Genomic DNA, 14239 nt, shown 5'->3' with positions numbered 1-14239 from the left:
CATGCATATGTCCTGCATGTTTGTGTTTGTGATGTGATGCATCGCAGAAACAATCCACGCTCGATAGATAAATAAGTCAAAGCGTAAACACATTCTGTAACACTCCGTGTTTGTGCTCGAGTTCGATGGGAGAGAAAATTTTTTGCCCACTACCACCAAGTCATCCAGAACATGGAGGAGATAACGTTTGTCTTACGATGAACTTGGTGGTTCTAGAAGATTACTGTTTCTGATCTATTTATCGATTTTCTTTGGAGAGAGGGTTTTCCGCGGACAGCAGCCATGATACGCAGAAAAAGCAGTGAGCCGGAAAGTAGCAGCAGCGCCGCCACTGGACATAAGAAGAAGGAAGGAGAAGGACTAGACACGTGGATGGGGGGATTGCACTATCAGCGCGGGGTGCTACAACGGGAGCCGTTGAGACGGTGGGATGAATTAGGTGCGTGAGTCGTTCTTTTGGAGGTATTTTGTGGCTGATAAGAGATCGTAGAGGTTTGGCAGCAGTAAGTTCCATTGGCATTCTAGATGAAGAGGGTAATCAGGTGATTGTTGTGGCTTTTCTTCTGTAGGGATGATAATCAGTTCATCGAGACTGGGTATCGGTAAGATCCTATCTATCTCTATATGTGGCATGTCATCGATGTCTTGGATATCGTGTTCTGACACCCGACAGATCGGCGTCCGGATCGCTCTCTGCTTGCTTTTATAGCTGGAAATACCTCCACAATGAATCTGGAACGCAACCGCTTCTCCTCTCCATTGTAGATCTTGAGCTAATTGTTGTGTAGTAAACATCTACTCCCATCTCATTGGAGCTGCCATCTTTTTCATTCTTCCTGCGTATCTCTTCAGGAAAGAGATACCTCTGCGTTATGCTGTTGCTACTGCGGCTGATATAATTGTCTTTTCGGCGTACTTTTTCGGTGGCGCGATATGCTTCTGTTTGTCTGCGACGTTAGAGATGTCTTGTTGTGTTCCAGAGCTCATACTAATCATCGTAGATACCACACTCTATTGAGCCATTCCAAGAGCGTGGAGAGGTTCGGGGCCCAGCTTGATTTCCGTAAGTTTATGGAACCTCTGTCTCTTAGCCTTGAGACAGTCTATCTTCAGAACATGTAGTAGATTGTTCCTGAAGTGTGCTTGAACGGGAAATACTGACTTCTGCACCATCAGAAGGCGTGATTCTCCTGATGTGGAGTGCAACGATCCCGCTGCTGTTCTACGGGTTTCATTGCGATGTAGACTTGCGGAATGCGTATTGGACACTGGTATGCTCTCGTATCTCGCTCATCCTGCAAGGCTGACACAGAATAGCTTTCTGTGTTGGCAGTAATTTGCTCGATATCAACATTCCAGCCGCACTTTCGTGGCCCTTATCTGAGATTCGTGAGAGCTGGAACATTCGGTAGCCTTGCTATCTTCACTATGGTTCCTGTTTTCCACGGAACGTTCAAATATGGATGGGCTGTGCAAAATCAACAAATGGGAGTGAGTTGGGTGATCACTACACTTGTAGTGGACATCCTCGGTGCTACAGCATATGCTCTAAAGGTTTGCAACGCTCACAATACACGAACAGGAAGAAGAGAATGCCCTTTGCTGACTGAATGTACTGTAGATACCAGAGAGATGGTGGAGGAAAACATTTGACATCTGGGGGGCGAGTCATCAGATATTCCACGTAATGGTAATCGTGGCAGCCCTCACATATACGAAAGCCCTTCTTCAAGCTTTCGATTATGTTCATGCCGATGGCAAGTCATGCTCGACAGCATAGCATGATATGGATATGGTGTTTCGTAACCGTGCCACTTGACGTCCTCAAACTTGCGTGTGTTGACGCAAAGCTTTTTGTATGATTACAAGGACGGCTCAGCTGTACCATAATAATAGATGATTAAGTTTCAAGCAAATAGAAGTAATGCGTGGCTCAGCCTCATCGCTACCGAAGGTGTGGAGATCTTGGAGTCTAAGACAAGAATAAATTGCATAAAACAATTTTAAATGCATGAATCACGTTACTCGTATAAATAGACAACACGTTCATGCAGACGTGACAATCGCTTGCTTTGATACACAATCATACAATCGAAACACCGTCCCCACGCGACTCCTTATCTCAGGACCTGCGGACCTTGCCGCTGTCGGCCAAGAGATGGAGACCGACGAAGACCACCTTTTTGCCTTCTTCTTTTGTGGTGTGAAACATTCTCGAAGGCCCATCATCAGGGTTCTGGCTACACTGGACACGGCGCAAGAAGCCTCTTCTAGTATCTGAGCCGCTACAGCGAAAGTGCTCTGGACGGCAGGGATTTGTTCACACAGGGTGTGCGGGATGGGTTCCGGAACATTTCGTCCCAAGAATTGGATTCGAATTTCGAATATGCCGAAGGCACCACTTTTACTAAGGATCCCTGATCGACAATTTTATTTCTCGTCTGGTTGTGGAGAGATCTTCAAGAAGTGCTGAATGCCCTCATAGACGGCGACTGCCCCACTTTTAACAACTCACTTGAAGTTGATCGCAATCAGAGTGAGCAACTTCATGCCCAAAATCGAGCGATCCTTTGACGGCAGGCTCGTCTGTCAACTGAGGGAGGTGCGGCATCCTTCTGACGTTCGATTCACAGAACGAAACTCGAACGTTCTGAATATGAGCCCGAGAAACCGTTAGAAACGCCGCAGAGTTGCATCAAAGTGTATCCGAACGAGTTCAGCATCCACTTTTGCACCCTCATGCATTTCGGCTTACCGGCAGAGCCAATGATCTGGTTCCCCTGCATACAAATTTACCAGTTCCAAACCGAATGGGCAGAGAGAAATCCGGGGTCGGGTTGCTTTCGGCCGTCGGTGAATTTACCCATCGTTCAAGACACGGACATGTTCAACAAGAGGCTAGCCTGGTAGCATTGGAGGACTTAGTCAATCAATGGTGTTGACCAGCGGGAGTAGATTGGCGGCCCGCGGATGGTGTCATGATGCAAAACTGGACAAGTCTGGACGAGATTTGGAAAGGCCAAGTGAGGATCTTTGCACGTGCGAGAGAGCCCACAAATGTCACCAATCATGAAGCAGGGATTTGCTGGAAGACAATTCCAGCACGTTTCTCCCAAGCCTTGAGGGCAAACCGACCTCTCGGGTCTGCTTCCTGGCTCTTTGACCAATGGCTTTTCCAATTCCAGTTTCCTGCACAGCTTGCAGCAGCAGGCGGATAGTATGAAGAGATAAGACCACAAATCCACATGGTGTGCTCATGAGAAAACTTTCAACGCCTTTGACTTCTGGACTATCACAATCCTGTGGGCCGATTTGCTCTTGGGAAGAGAGCCGGAACCCGCGGGTGGAGTGGTGGTGCTGGCCTGGAATCTTCCTCCGTATGGCTGGTCTTTACCAATCCAAGCAAGCCCTGGGCTATCCGTAGGAGCTCCGTCCCGCTGCTCAGGCTTCAGCAATCGATAGGACACGGGACGAAGCGAATCAGACTTCAGATGGCAGAACTTAGAAAACGATGATCATGATGTCTGGTTTGCCACTCGACGATGGTGGTTGCGTTGATGAAACACACCTGCTATCCATCACAACGCAGGTACTCCGTACTTGACAGTCTGGGACGTCCCAACTTGCATATGCAGCTGCAGCAGTAGCAACGTTCCAAGCCAGGCTGTTTCTCTGAACCCTTTCGTACCTGCATCTGTACCTGCAGTAGAGCTGCATCGATGCCTGGAATCTCACCCAACAATGGGCAAAGATGATTGGCAGGGCTCTATCAAACGGCACGAGGGGTCCCCGATTGGTGAAGTGGATACATTGAATTGGCCACTCAATGCATGGTTGAGGAGCCGGTCAACGCCGGAAAGGCAAATTCAGGGACCCTGGCCGCGCTCCCTCCATTTTATTCTGCATCGCAGACGACTCAGAACAAGCCAGCCCTTGTGGGCTTGCCTTCCCTGGCGATCCCCGGCAGGCGTGCTTGACTAAACCCAGACTGCTTCTGGAAGTCCACCGAAGGAGCGGTTTTCACAAAACGAACGACGACGGCGGGGGACGAGGGACGGGGGTGTTTGATGCAGACGACGAGTAGTGCACGAGGAGCGATGCAACGATATGCAAGGACGAGTTCATATCCTAATGCAAACTTTCGTCGCCTCGCCCCCACCGCAGAAAACTCTCGGCTACCCGCTCGCTGGTGGCCACACACCACCTTGAGACCGCTATGAAAAAGCAGCGAGAGTCTAGTCCACAAAAAATAAAAGCGCTCGACCTATCTTTAGGTTGTACTGCGCACAACTCTGCATTAGCCAATGCATTGCCATTATGCAATTTCCCAGCGACCAGCAGGTTCATTGTGGCACAGTTCGAGGTGTGCAGGAGAGCAATCTCGTGGTACGAGCGCGCCTACTCTCGCATGTGATAGCAATTATACCGTGCTGACCGCTCAGTCACAATAATTGGGCGACTCGCTGGTATGGCCTGCGTCCAATATTTATGCAGCATCTCGATATGATGGGACCTTTTTGTGCACTTCTCCACGGTCCTGTTGGGCTTCGAGCCGCCATCAGATCGCCCGTGGCGGAAGCCGTTGTGCGGGAAGATATACCGTCCTATCGATAAAGACCATCCTAGGGCTACGAGCGGCTAGGGACCTCTCTAGCCATCTCACCGTCAGACTTGGAGCAACTGCTGTGAGCGGATGCTGCACTACAGATCTCGCTGGCTGCCGTTGTCTAAGATAGTAAGATCTTTTCAAACGACGGCTCAAAGGCCTTTGGACTAAAGGTGGGAAGATCGGACAAACCAGCTGTCACGATCGTCCTCGGCTTGTCAACACGCGTACGATACGAGAGGAGGAGGTCTAGGACAATTGGTGACGATTTTAATGCCTGGCTTCTTCATCCAGCCGAGATGGTCGGCACAGCAGAAGAGGAGAAACGAAATTCTAGATAGATAGCAGTCGATTCGGACTCTGGCTCGGCCTTTTCCTCGTGAAGGATTCATCATGGTGTTTCTTCCAGAGCGGCAGCAAGCAGATCAGCCAATGATGAGGGAGGCGTCAGTTCTTTTTGGTGGTGTGGTCCCTTTTACCAGACCAACCACGTTGTCTGAAAGGGGAGAAGATGATAATCTGTTCCTGCAGGAAGCCAGGTACCGAAACCGTTCTGCCTCTGTACCTGCACACACATTCTGTAATATGACATATCATGGCATCAGATTTCAGCAGAAACCCCCAACGAAATGCAGATATGTGTGGGCTTAGTGATACATGATTATCCGCGGCAACCCAATCCAGCCTGGTTCTTGGCTCTGGAGAAAAACGAAGCACCACGCGTGTCTTGCCCACCGTTCGGTCTGGTGGCCGATCGTAAGCATCATGGTTGTTTCGTGTTTCATACCTTTTGGACCTGGGTGCTACCCACCCCACACTCTGCTGATCGCCTCCAGAGCAATGCAAGGCGGGGCAGGCTCTCTAAAATGGAAGCTGAATGCACCTGGAGGGCTGAAAGATTGGATCACTATCGATAGCCCAGGCCGGCGGGATCCTCTGAGGTCATGCGCGATGATCAAAGAACAGAGGGGCAATTCATGCTGGCGGACCAAGCACAGAACGGGGATGGTGGGATGGCGACGCTTTCGGAAGAAAAGAAGCATGCAGTTTGATACGTTCGGCAGTGCCCAATGAGTTCTGCTCCCAGTATCGTGCTGCCGTGCACGCTGATGGTGTTTGTCCAATGTGCATTTGGGAGGGGTGCTTCGCGTTTTCAGTGGCTGCCAACGTGTTTCGCGTTCCTCACAACTTTTTTGCTTTGCAGCACGACGTCGAATAGGATGAACAACTCCATCCCCTCGACTCGCCATTCTGGCTCTCAACCACCTCGCGTGCATACATGCTCAGAACGGCGAGCCCGCAAGGAGCGTGCTCTCTGTCTCTGGAGTCGCAGCTTCGCATGAAGCCGTACATCAGAGCCCGTCAATGCCAGGCGTGTCAGAAACAGTGCGATGGAGGCTGTGTTGAATCAGAACGTCGGATCGTCATTGGAGAAGGACTGGAGGACCAAATGGGCTCGAGCGAGAGAGTCCCGCACATGAGCTGCTCACATGCTCGAGGGAAGACGAGTTTTGAATGCATCCGGGAGTCTGGCTAGGTGAAAGCAGCCGGTTTGCAGTAGTGAGGAGTGTTTTCTTGTTGGTGGTGGTGTTTGTACTCCGTGGAGCATTGAATATGGGCCGTCTGGAGCAGTATTACTTTTGCGCGGCAGACTGTAATCTCCTCTGCTGTGGCCCAGCGAGCATCATCGCAATCACGTAGTCTGAGATCTGTATTGCTTGCTTGTGAGGCACGCCTGCCTTTCATCCACTCGTTCGCAGCAGCAACTTTTTTTCTTCTTTCAGGCGACGCGGTGACGCGGTGTTCAGATTCAGCGAACACGGCGGCGGTCGTCCAGGTTGGTTGTTGGTCGTTGGTCGTTGGTCGTACGGATAATTAATGCTCGACTAGCTTGGACGGGCTTATGCATGCACAGTCTGGTGCGCTAGTTTCTTTCTCGAGTGCGCCGGTGCAGTCATCCATCCTATCGACCCATCGCTTGCGTGAACAAAACAGCGCCAAAATAATTATTCGTCGAGGGCACACCCGAATGGTGGGTTCGCTGCTTTTGTAGTGTGAACATGATGGAATAATGCTGGCTTCGTTTTTGGTTTGGTTTGCTTGACGGGACTTGACTCGCTGCTCTCGCCTAGAGAGGTCTTGCTGTTGGTCGATCCCACCCAACCAGTACCAGCCAGCTCTTGAGAGTTGTCCTCACTCTCGCTCTCGCTGCCACCAGAATTGGCACACCACCACTTTGCGCTCACTCACTCACTCACTTCAGTCACTCTCACATCCAGTTCAGTCTTCACTGTTTCGTAGTCCTCGCTGTTCAATAGTCCATCCTCTCCCAGAGCAGTCCAATAGTGCTGGCCTCCCAGCAAATCCATCCTCTGATTCCTCTCTTACCAACCCGAACAACCTAAGACCACACACCCATGCACGCACTCAGTAACCCATGATAGCCCGTCCCATACCCATAACCCCATCACTTCTCGATGGGACGTAGCGTCGAACACGAAGAGACCAGGATCCCGGCCCCAAGCCAAGCACACTACTGTCCTGTCCTGTACTGTACTAGATTTAGAAAATTGGAGACCTTCGCAGCCCTCACGTCCACACACACCCATCCACACCATCCCATCCCATCTCATGCTGCTTCTGCTGCTGGCTGCTGTACCATACTCCTACTAGTACTGCCACTCCACTCCACTCCACTGCTGCTGGCTGCTGTTCCTGCCGGCTGCCCCAGACCAGGGTCCTCGAACGCCCACTCACCCATTCATTGCTTTCTTGTTCCTGGCCCACCCCGTTGACCTTGTACGCCATGCACCACTCACTTCCAACTGAGACCTAAGCCTTTTTCGTCGGCTCTGCCTATCTTGCCTTTTATCACCCTCACACTCGTTGATCTGTGAACTTTACTTTATTTGCAGGGTCCCCGTCACCACACATTCGTTTGTTCGTTCTTCAGGTCTGCTACTCCAGCACCAATCCATTCTTCTTATACCGTCTCTCGGTTTCCCTTTTGTACTCGATCCTTTGGAACATCTTCGACTCGTGCTTGTACCTTTATAGCCTTCTCGATCGTCTTCCGTACCTTCATTTAGCATCTCGCTGTCGTTCTGCATTCCGGCTCTGTCCCACGAAACGTCGATAATTTCGTCCCGCATCATCCAGTCGGCCCCAGACAAAACACCTCGACGAGCATATGTATCATCACTCAACCCACCAGTACAACTATTAGACAGTTTTTGGCCCGTCCAAGCTGTTGTCCAGTCACTCTCTGCGAGCAATTTCCTATCCACTCGAGCATTCCGATCTTCCGGCCCTTTCGGTCCCATTATATCAAGCCACTATACGAGCAACGTTTCAAACGTAACTAATAAACGAACGGAAAAATATATCCCAGGTTGAATACCCATCGGTATGTGCTCTCTCGTTGTTCTCTTGGGAGGGGAGATGAAAGAAGGCGACGGCCTTTGAGTCCACGAAATGTGACTAACATTCAACAGACCCAAAAGAGTTCAGAAACCATCAGCACTCGCCATGGATCACTCATACCACCACGTCCAAGCAATGGGACAACAGTCCCCGTTCTTCTACTATAACCCAGACCCAAAACCCGACAACCGCCAACATGGCCATTTCTCGCAGCAGCCGAGCAACATCCATGTCCCAGTATACCACCCCCATGTGCAGCCTATGCCTTCGACTCCGATCTACTCCAGACCGAATTCCGCATGCTCACAGCCACCGATGCCTATGCAGATGTACAACAACGGATTCCCCATGAACATGACGCCCATGGCATCACCACGTCCCATATACCAGAAGCCAACCATCTTGGTCCAGGAGCACACCCCTCGATTGATGATTGAATCCGACACTCGTGATGGAGAGATGTACTACTACCCATCTACACCGCCCCTGTCAGCTTCAGGAAGCAGCATCAGCAGCCCATCCAACTGTGAAGGTCTGCCAACCCCCATGAACACCATGTTCTTTGGCTTCGAGGGATTCGAGGGCGTGAAGGCAGGATGCCAAGGAGAAGTTCAATCCGAGAACCTCGCAGGTGGCGAATGGGCCCGATGTGGGTCACCTCCCATGACACCAGGTACGTTCAAGTCGTGAATCGCAGATGGTTGTTGTGGCATTCCGATGTTGCGGTACCCTAAGATCTAAGTTTCTAAGTTTCGAGTTCGCTAACTCGCTGTTTTCCAGTGTTCATCCAACCTACCTCGCTTATGAGCAACGGGAACGCTAAGGAACTCCTCTCTGCGGCATCTTGTCCCTCACTTTCTCCATCCCCTTCCCCTTACCCACGATCTGTCATTTCAGAACAAGACTTCGACTTCTGCGATCCGCGCAACCTGACTGTTGGAGCTGGACAATCACCCAACCCACCTGTCACCAAGACAACAGTCCCCACGGAATTTCCTCAGCTCCCTACACTCTGCGCAGGCGACGACGAGGCGCATCAGTTTATGCTAGGAGGCGAGACGTACAATAAGGTTGCCGAGACTCAGGCGAAATTCAATTTCTCCACACAAGCGCACAACCACGGTCTACCTACATTCGATCAATACTCCGATCTCGACTCGGAAGAAGATTTCGTCAACGGCCTTGTCAACTTCCCTACCATTGAGAACGTCCAATTCTTCGGTGCCAAGAGACAACGAACCAACTCTGGCTCTGACCTCCTGTCGTTAGACCACGAGCAGTTCATCAGCGAAGACGAGTTCGAGGACTTTGAGGAATTCGAAGATTCAGAGCAATTCGCAACTGCTTGCCTGCCTTCCCCACCCGCATCTGGGTCCGAAACCGAAGTCAAGAAGGAGAAGCGCAGCAAGAAGTCCAAGAAGGCTTCGTGTGACGAGGATAGCACCGAGTTCGACAACCTCGTCAGGTCTCGCAAGTACACCGTCCCAATGAACGCTGCAAGCGGAGCCCCCCCTCAACAAACCGGCGAGGGACAGCAAACCTCGACCGCCCCCAGCCAATCTGGTTCATCCGAAGCTGCTTCAACTAGCAATGCTATGGGCACCGGCTCCGATGCAGGCAACGCTCAACCAACTGTCAACCGTCGTGGACGCAAGCAATCCTTGACAGAGGATCCATCCAAGACCTTTGTCTGTGAATTGTGCAACCGAAGATTCAGACGCCAAGAACATCTCAAGAGACATTACCGTTCCCTCCACACCCAAGACAAGCCATTCGAATGCCATGAGTGCGGCAAGAAGTTCTCCCGCAGTGACAACCTCTCCCAACACTCTCGCACACACGGAAGCGGTGCTATCATCATGGGCGTCTTGGAAGATGGCGAGCTACCCAGCGACCACCTTGAGTCGGCCAGCGATGGTGAGCACATCCAACAGTTGGGCAATGTTCTCTTCCGTGTTGCAGCCGGTGCATCTGGCAGCGACACTGAGGCTACCTCCGACAGCAGTGGAAACGACGGCCAATCACGAAAGAAGCGCAAGCGTTCCGAATAATGGACTCAAACGGGATGAATGAACAATGAGTCCGAGGGGTACGCCAGATTACGAGTCTCACGATCATACGGATACACTCTTCATAATCGACCTTCCGCTACCTTTTTACGCGGCGGTCTTTAGGGACATTCGGGTCTCGCGATCAAAAGACGTTGACACGATGGAGGGGGTTTGCAACCAAAAAAGTCCAGGTTTTTCGCTACTGCTGCTATGATTTCTTCTCTTCGTTGTATCAAAATTTTCCTTTTCCACACTTGTCGTGCCGATTTAGCGTGATGACGGATCATGGGGGAAAGGGTTGGAGGGGCGTGTCTCTGAAATGAGAGGTGGTTGGGATTGCGTTACTTTCTTTACCTTCGTTGTAATTCTACTGCGACGGAGCTGGTCCACCGTCTCGCATAGCGTCTACCTCTTGCTTTCCATCAGCGGTCTTCCATTTCGTGCGGGCCACCAACTTGTACAATAGAAGTCTGCCATGTATAGAATTGTCTTCCCAAAACCCTGTCTTCTGTGATGTACTTTTCCGTGTGACATCTTCGACACAGATTCGGACTAGGTAAGTAAGTATTCTAACAAATTTTATATGCACATATGGATCTCCCATGACTTATTACTTAATATACCGGGCTGTCCCCTACATCTTTTGTTGCATTAACATGTAAATGCTCTCTCTCACAGCAGCCTCATTTCTCATAATCAATTCCTGGACTACAAAGATCGGGCCGAGTTATAAGCTCCCAACGCAAAAGAGCATATTCACAATCAAGGAGAATCACGAACACAAACATGAGACATCAGCCCGTTCTCTAGTACATACATATCAAGCAAGTGAATTAGACTAAATCACATTTTCTAAGCAAAGTTGCTGGGTTCACCCCATGACTGTACATGGCATGTTTAGGTAGATATTGTTCAAGCTTTTTGTGCGTCGCTTATTTCAGACATCGTGACATCGTGAAATACCATCAACATCCTAACGTATTTGAAAAGAACAACCTCTCCTGCTTAGAACTGGATTATCACCAAAAACCCAAAAGATCCTTACTTCCAAACAATACATACCTAGTTTCCCAAAATGTCTCACTCTCACCAGGAGAAAGAGGCCTCCAAGGCATCCTTCATCATTCCCCATCCTCGCTTAACAAACTCAGCTTTCCCTCCACCTGAACCCCTCCATCTCCAACCAAAACCACCATCCCCAAACCATCTCTCAGCCGCACCACACAAGGCTGACAACCCTTCCTTCAACCCTCAATCTATCTCTCCATCCATGAAAGCCCAACCTCAAACCCTTCCACTCAGCTCACGGCCCGGGCCCCCGATCCCACGGCATGCCCGACTCCCTCAACGTAATCGCCCTCATCTCCGGCGGCAAAGACAGTTTCTACTCGCTCCTCCACTGCCTCCAGAACGGGCACAAGATCGTAGCCCTCGCCAACCTATATCCAGCTCCTCCACCCAATCAAGAAGATGAGCATGACCTAAATAGTTTCATGTACCAAACGGTGGGACACACGGTGATCCCGCTGTCCGAGCGAGCGCTAGGTATCCCGCTGTACAGACAGGTGATTGAAGGGAGCGCTGTGAGGACGGGACGGAGTTATGGTCCTGTTGATGGAGAGGGAGAGTGCGATGAGACGGAATCGTTGGTCCCGCTTCTGAGGAGGATTCTGAGGGAGAGGCCGGAGGCGAATGCCGTTTGTACGGGGGCGATTTTGTCTACGTACCAGAGGACGAGGATTGAATCCGTGGCGGTGAGGTTGGGGTTGGTTCCGCTGGCGTACTTGTGGCAGTATCCAGTTCTCGAGCCGGGGAGGTCGCAGAGTGGGTTGTTGGGGGATATGAGGGGTGTGGGGTTGGAGGCGAGGATTGTTAAGGTTGCGAGTGGGGGACTCGATGAGGGGTTTCTGTGGGAGGATGTTGTGAGTGAGAGAGGGGTGAGCAGGGTGGAGAGGGCGATGAGGAGGTTTGGAGTTGAGGGGGATGGGGGTGTGATTGGGGAGGGAGGGGAGTTTGAGACGTTGGTTGTGGATGGGCCGAGGTGGTTGTTTAAGGGACGGATTGAGGTGAAGGAGGAGGATTTGGAGGTTGTGAGGGAGGGGGGTGGGTCGGCTTGGTTGAGGATACGGGATGCGAAGGTGGTGATGAAGGATGAGGAGGAGGTTGTGGTGAAGGAGTGTAGGGTACCGAGTTTGCTTGAGCCAAGGTTCCAAGGTGTTTTGGATGAGGTCTCTAAGTTTGATGAGACTACTGTTCAGGAATCTTCTGGAAAATGGCTTGAGAAATACACAAACGGTCTATACAAGCCGTCTTCCAGCTTGGCACTGAAGAAGGTCGACCACACCTTGTTTACTACTGATCAAGATGATCCAGATCTTGATATCGAAGAAGCATCCAAGAAAGCAATAACCGACATACGACAACATCTCAGTCAATTAACTCTAGAACCTGCAGATATCGTTTTTACACTCATCATCCTACGCTCAATGTCCGACTTTGCCACTGTCAACAAAGTACCCACCTCTACCTCCAATTCAGAATCACAACCACTAACGAACCACAGATCTACGGCTCCCTCTTCACACAACCAAATCCACCAGCAAGAGTAACAATCGCCTGTGGGACACTCCTCCCAACGACCACTGACCTCCTCACTCAAATCAGAACACTCAAATCCCCAACTCGAGATGCGTTACACGTACAATCTCGATCTTACTGGGCACCCGCGAATATTGGTCCTTACTCCCAAGCAATATCCGTCCCTATCTCTTCAAATGAGTCAATAATGGGAACATATATCGCTGGTCAAATTCCTCTGGTTCCGCATACTATGGCTTTGCCTGAGCTTGTGGAGAGCGGGGAGTTTATGGGAGATTTTAAGAGACAGGCTGTGTTGTCTTTGCAGCATCTTTGGCGGATTGCGAGGGAGATGCGCGTTGGTTGGTTTACCAATGTTGTTGCTTATCTTCCTTGTTGTGCTGGTACGTACCATCTTTTCGTGCTCATCCATTGTAGACATTGAAGTCCACAACCACCCATTTCCTGGCACATTCAAAGCTACCTACTCTCAACACAAAACCCCTAACCTTCCCAGACCCCCAACCCACCACCATCCAAACCCAAGCCCGGATCGCCTCTCTCGTCTGGACATCCATACACCGCAAACCTCCCGCCGACGCCGACGATGAAGACATCGACGTCGACCTATGGGAAGATAAATTCTTCTCCGGGAAACAGGTTCAAGGTGCTACGAAAACGGAGAGGACGTTGCCAGATTGGGATATGGTTGAAAGTCCCTCTCTTGCCGGACTGAAGTCTATTGTGCCGCCGTTCTTCGCGGTTGAGGTTGAGGAGCTGCCCAGGAGTGCTTTGATTGAGTGGCATGCGGGTTTGGGGATTGTGGGAGGGAGAGTGAAGGTAAGTTTTCTAGTTGCAGTTTGGTGATGATTTGCTGATGAGAGGGGTAGCTTTATTGCGAAGAAGAGGATGGGAATGAAGATAAGTGGCGGATCTATCAATGTGTCGTTGCGGATAGCGTCGTACATTCGGTGGTCATGATACCATGGGTTGAGGGCAGTGAACGTCGAAGCAGTACTTTCGAGAAGGCTATTTCTGTGCTTGGTTCACAGGATGGACAGGCGCATACAGCGTATGTTGATCATGAGGCATCAGACATCAAAAGTTCAAGTTACTGTGGGACGGTTGTACCATGTCGAAGTATCTGGGGTGTGAGCGGGGAGGAGAGACTTGCTGCAGTGTTGCTGTTTGAGATGTCATGTTAGAGATGTCTATGTAACGCGATACTCTTGGACTTAGTCTGGACGAATTGTCACTGCCGATCAAAGGAAAAGATTCAACCATGTACAATACCATTGCCGCTGAACGGGCAAATATCAAAGCTGAGAAAGAGAATAGATGTTTATCCTACTCCTCCTACATATCGAAGAGATACCCAACTTGAGAAGCTGGTCCCTGTACGAAATAGTTAATAAAATCCAGACCCTAAGTTTAGCAATTCAAATAAGTGTTTCCTAGTCACTTCCCCAAGTCAACATAGGCCAGCTTAGCGAGTTAGACGAGGTCCCTATCTACATGTGCATACTGTACCCGTTTACAATTTTTTGTCTTATTCTTCTCTACAGTTTTTCTTAAAGGTTAA

The 14239-nt window shown here is 50.4% G+C and overlaps 6 protein-coding genes across 6 annotated transcripts; 3 read left to right on the top strand and 3 right to left on the bottom strand.

Moving 5' to 3' along the window:
* The first annotated feature begins 114 nt into the window (after positions 1-114).
* Positions 115-1971, top strand: LY89DRAFT_680620 (HlyIII-domain-containing protein). The gene is made up of 9 exons (XM_018214111.1): positions 115-439; positions 491-503; positions 570-602; positions 674-735; positions 789-954; positions 1002-1063; positions 1177-1271; positions 1318-1554; positions 1622-1971. Exons 1-9 carry the CDS (start codon positions 283-285, stop codon positions 1778-1780), a joined length of 984 nt encoding a protein of 327 aa, XP_018076828.1. The 5' UTR covers positions 115-282; the 3' UTR covers positions 1781-1971.
* Positions 1972-5205: 3234 nt separating this feature from the next.
* LY89DRAFT_300263 (uncharacterized protein) lies at positions 5206-6011 on the bottom strand. Its single transcript, XM_018206566.1, has one exon. The coding sequence runs from the start codon at positions 5881-5883 to the stop codon at positions 5410-5412; it is 474 nt and encodes a 157-aa protein (XP_018076827.1). The 5' UTR covers positions 5884-6011; the 3' UTR covers positions 5206-5409.
* Positions 6012-6602: 591 nt separating this feature from the next.
* LY89DRAFT_762700 (uncharacterized protein) lies at positions 6603-7414 on the bottom strand (the record flags this gene model as incomplete). Its single annotated transcript, XM_018221577.1, has 4 exons — positions 6603-6814; positions 6857-6913; positions 7022-7157; positions 7210-7414. The coding sequence occupies 4 exons, from the start codon at positions 7412-7414 to the stop codon at positions 6613-6615; spliced, it is 600 nt and encodes a 199-aa protein (XP_018076826.1). The 3' UTR covers positions 6603-6612.
* Positions 7415-7453: 39 nt separating this feature from the next.
* LY89DRAFT_299929 (uncharacterized protein) lies at positions 7454-8138 on the bottom strand. The gene has a single exon (XM_018206565.1). The coding sequence runs from the start codon at positions 7927-7929 to the stop codon at positions 7507-7509; it is 423 nt and encodes a 140-aa protein (XP_018076825.1). The 5' UTR covers positions 7930-8138; the 3' UTR covers positions 7454-7506.
* Positions 7725-10140, top strand: LY89DRAFT_299901 (uncharacterized protein). The gene is made up of 3 exons (XM_018206564.1): positions 7725-8012; positions 8101-8702; positions 8810-10140. The coding sequence occupies exons 2-3, from the start codon at positions 8135-8137 to the stop codon at positions 10078-10080; spliced, it is 1839 nt and encodes a 612-aa protein (XP_018076824.1). The 5' UTR covers positions 7725-8012; positions 8101-8134; the 3' UTR covers positions 10081-10140.
* Positions 10141-11262: 1122 nt separating this feature from the next.
* LY89DRAFT_607075 (adenine nucleotide alpha hydrolases-like protein) lies at positions 11263-13993 on the top strand. Its single transcript, XM_018210443.1, has 4 exons — positions 11263-12593; positions 12644-13061; positions 13175-13497; positions 13548-13993. Exons 1-4 carry the CDS (start codon positions 11412-11414, stop codon positions 13860-13862), a joined length of 2238 nt encoding a protein of 745 aa, XP_018076823.1. The 5' UTR covers positions 11263-11411; the 3' UTR covers positions 13863-13993.
* The last annotated feature ends 246 nt before the right edge of the window (positions 13994-14239 follow it).

The sequence above is a fragment of the Mollisia scopiformis genome (assembly GCF_001500285.1).
Source record: "Mollisia scopiformis unplaced genomic scaffold LY89scaffold_3, whole genome shotgun sequence".
NCBI lineage: Eukaryota > Fungi > Ascomycota > Leotiomycetes > Helotiales > Mollisiaceae > Mollisia > Mollisia scopiformis.
The sequence above is the reverse complement of the archived record's forward strand: the minus strand, read 5'-3'. Positions and strand labels throughout refer to the sequence as shown.

Bases quoted from the DNA above. Each gene is read 5' to 3' on its own strand.
- LY89DRAFT_680620 (XM_018214111.1), top strand. From the start codon at position 283: ATGATACGCAGAAAAAGCAGTGAGCCGGAAAGTAGCAGCAGCGCCGCC. The intron at 955-1,001 runs GTTAGAGATGTC...TAATCATCGTAG, and splicing joins TGCTTCTGTTTGTCTGCGAC to ATACCACACTCTATTGAGCC. The intron at 1,064-1,176 runs GTAAGTTTATGG...CTGCACCATCAG, and splicing joins CGGGGCCCAGCTTGATTTCC to AAGGCGTGATTCTCCTGATG.
- LY89DRAFT_300263 (XM_018206566.1), bottom strand. From the start codon at position 5,883: ATGCACGCGAGGTGGTTGAGAGCCAGAATGGCGAGTCGAGGGGATGGA.
- LY89DRAFT_299929 (XM_018206565.1), bottom strand. From the start codon at position 7,929: ATGGGACCGAAAGGGCCGGAAGATCGGAATGCTCGAGTGGATAGGAAA.
- LY89DRAFT_299901 (XM_018206564.1), top strand. From the start codon at position 8,135: ATGGATCACTCATACCACCACGTCCAAGCAATGGGACAACAGTCCCCG. The intron at 8,703-8,809 runs GTACGTTCAAGT...GCTGTTTTCCAG, and splicing joins GTCACCTCCCATGACACCAG to TGTTCATCCAACCTACCTCG.
- LY89DRAFT_607075 (XM_018210443.1), top strand. From the start codon at position 11,412: ATGCCCGACTCCCTCAACGTAATCGCCCTCATCTCCGGCGGCAAAGAC. The intron at 12,594-12,643 runs GTACCCACCTCT...AACGAACCACAG, and splicing joins ACTTTGCCACTGTCAACAAA to ATCTACGGCTCCCTCTTCAC. The intron at 13,062-13,174 runs GTACGTACCATC...TAACCTTCCCAG, and splicing joins TTATCTTCCTTGTTGTGCTG to ACCCCCAACCCACCACCATC.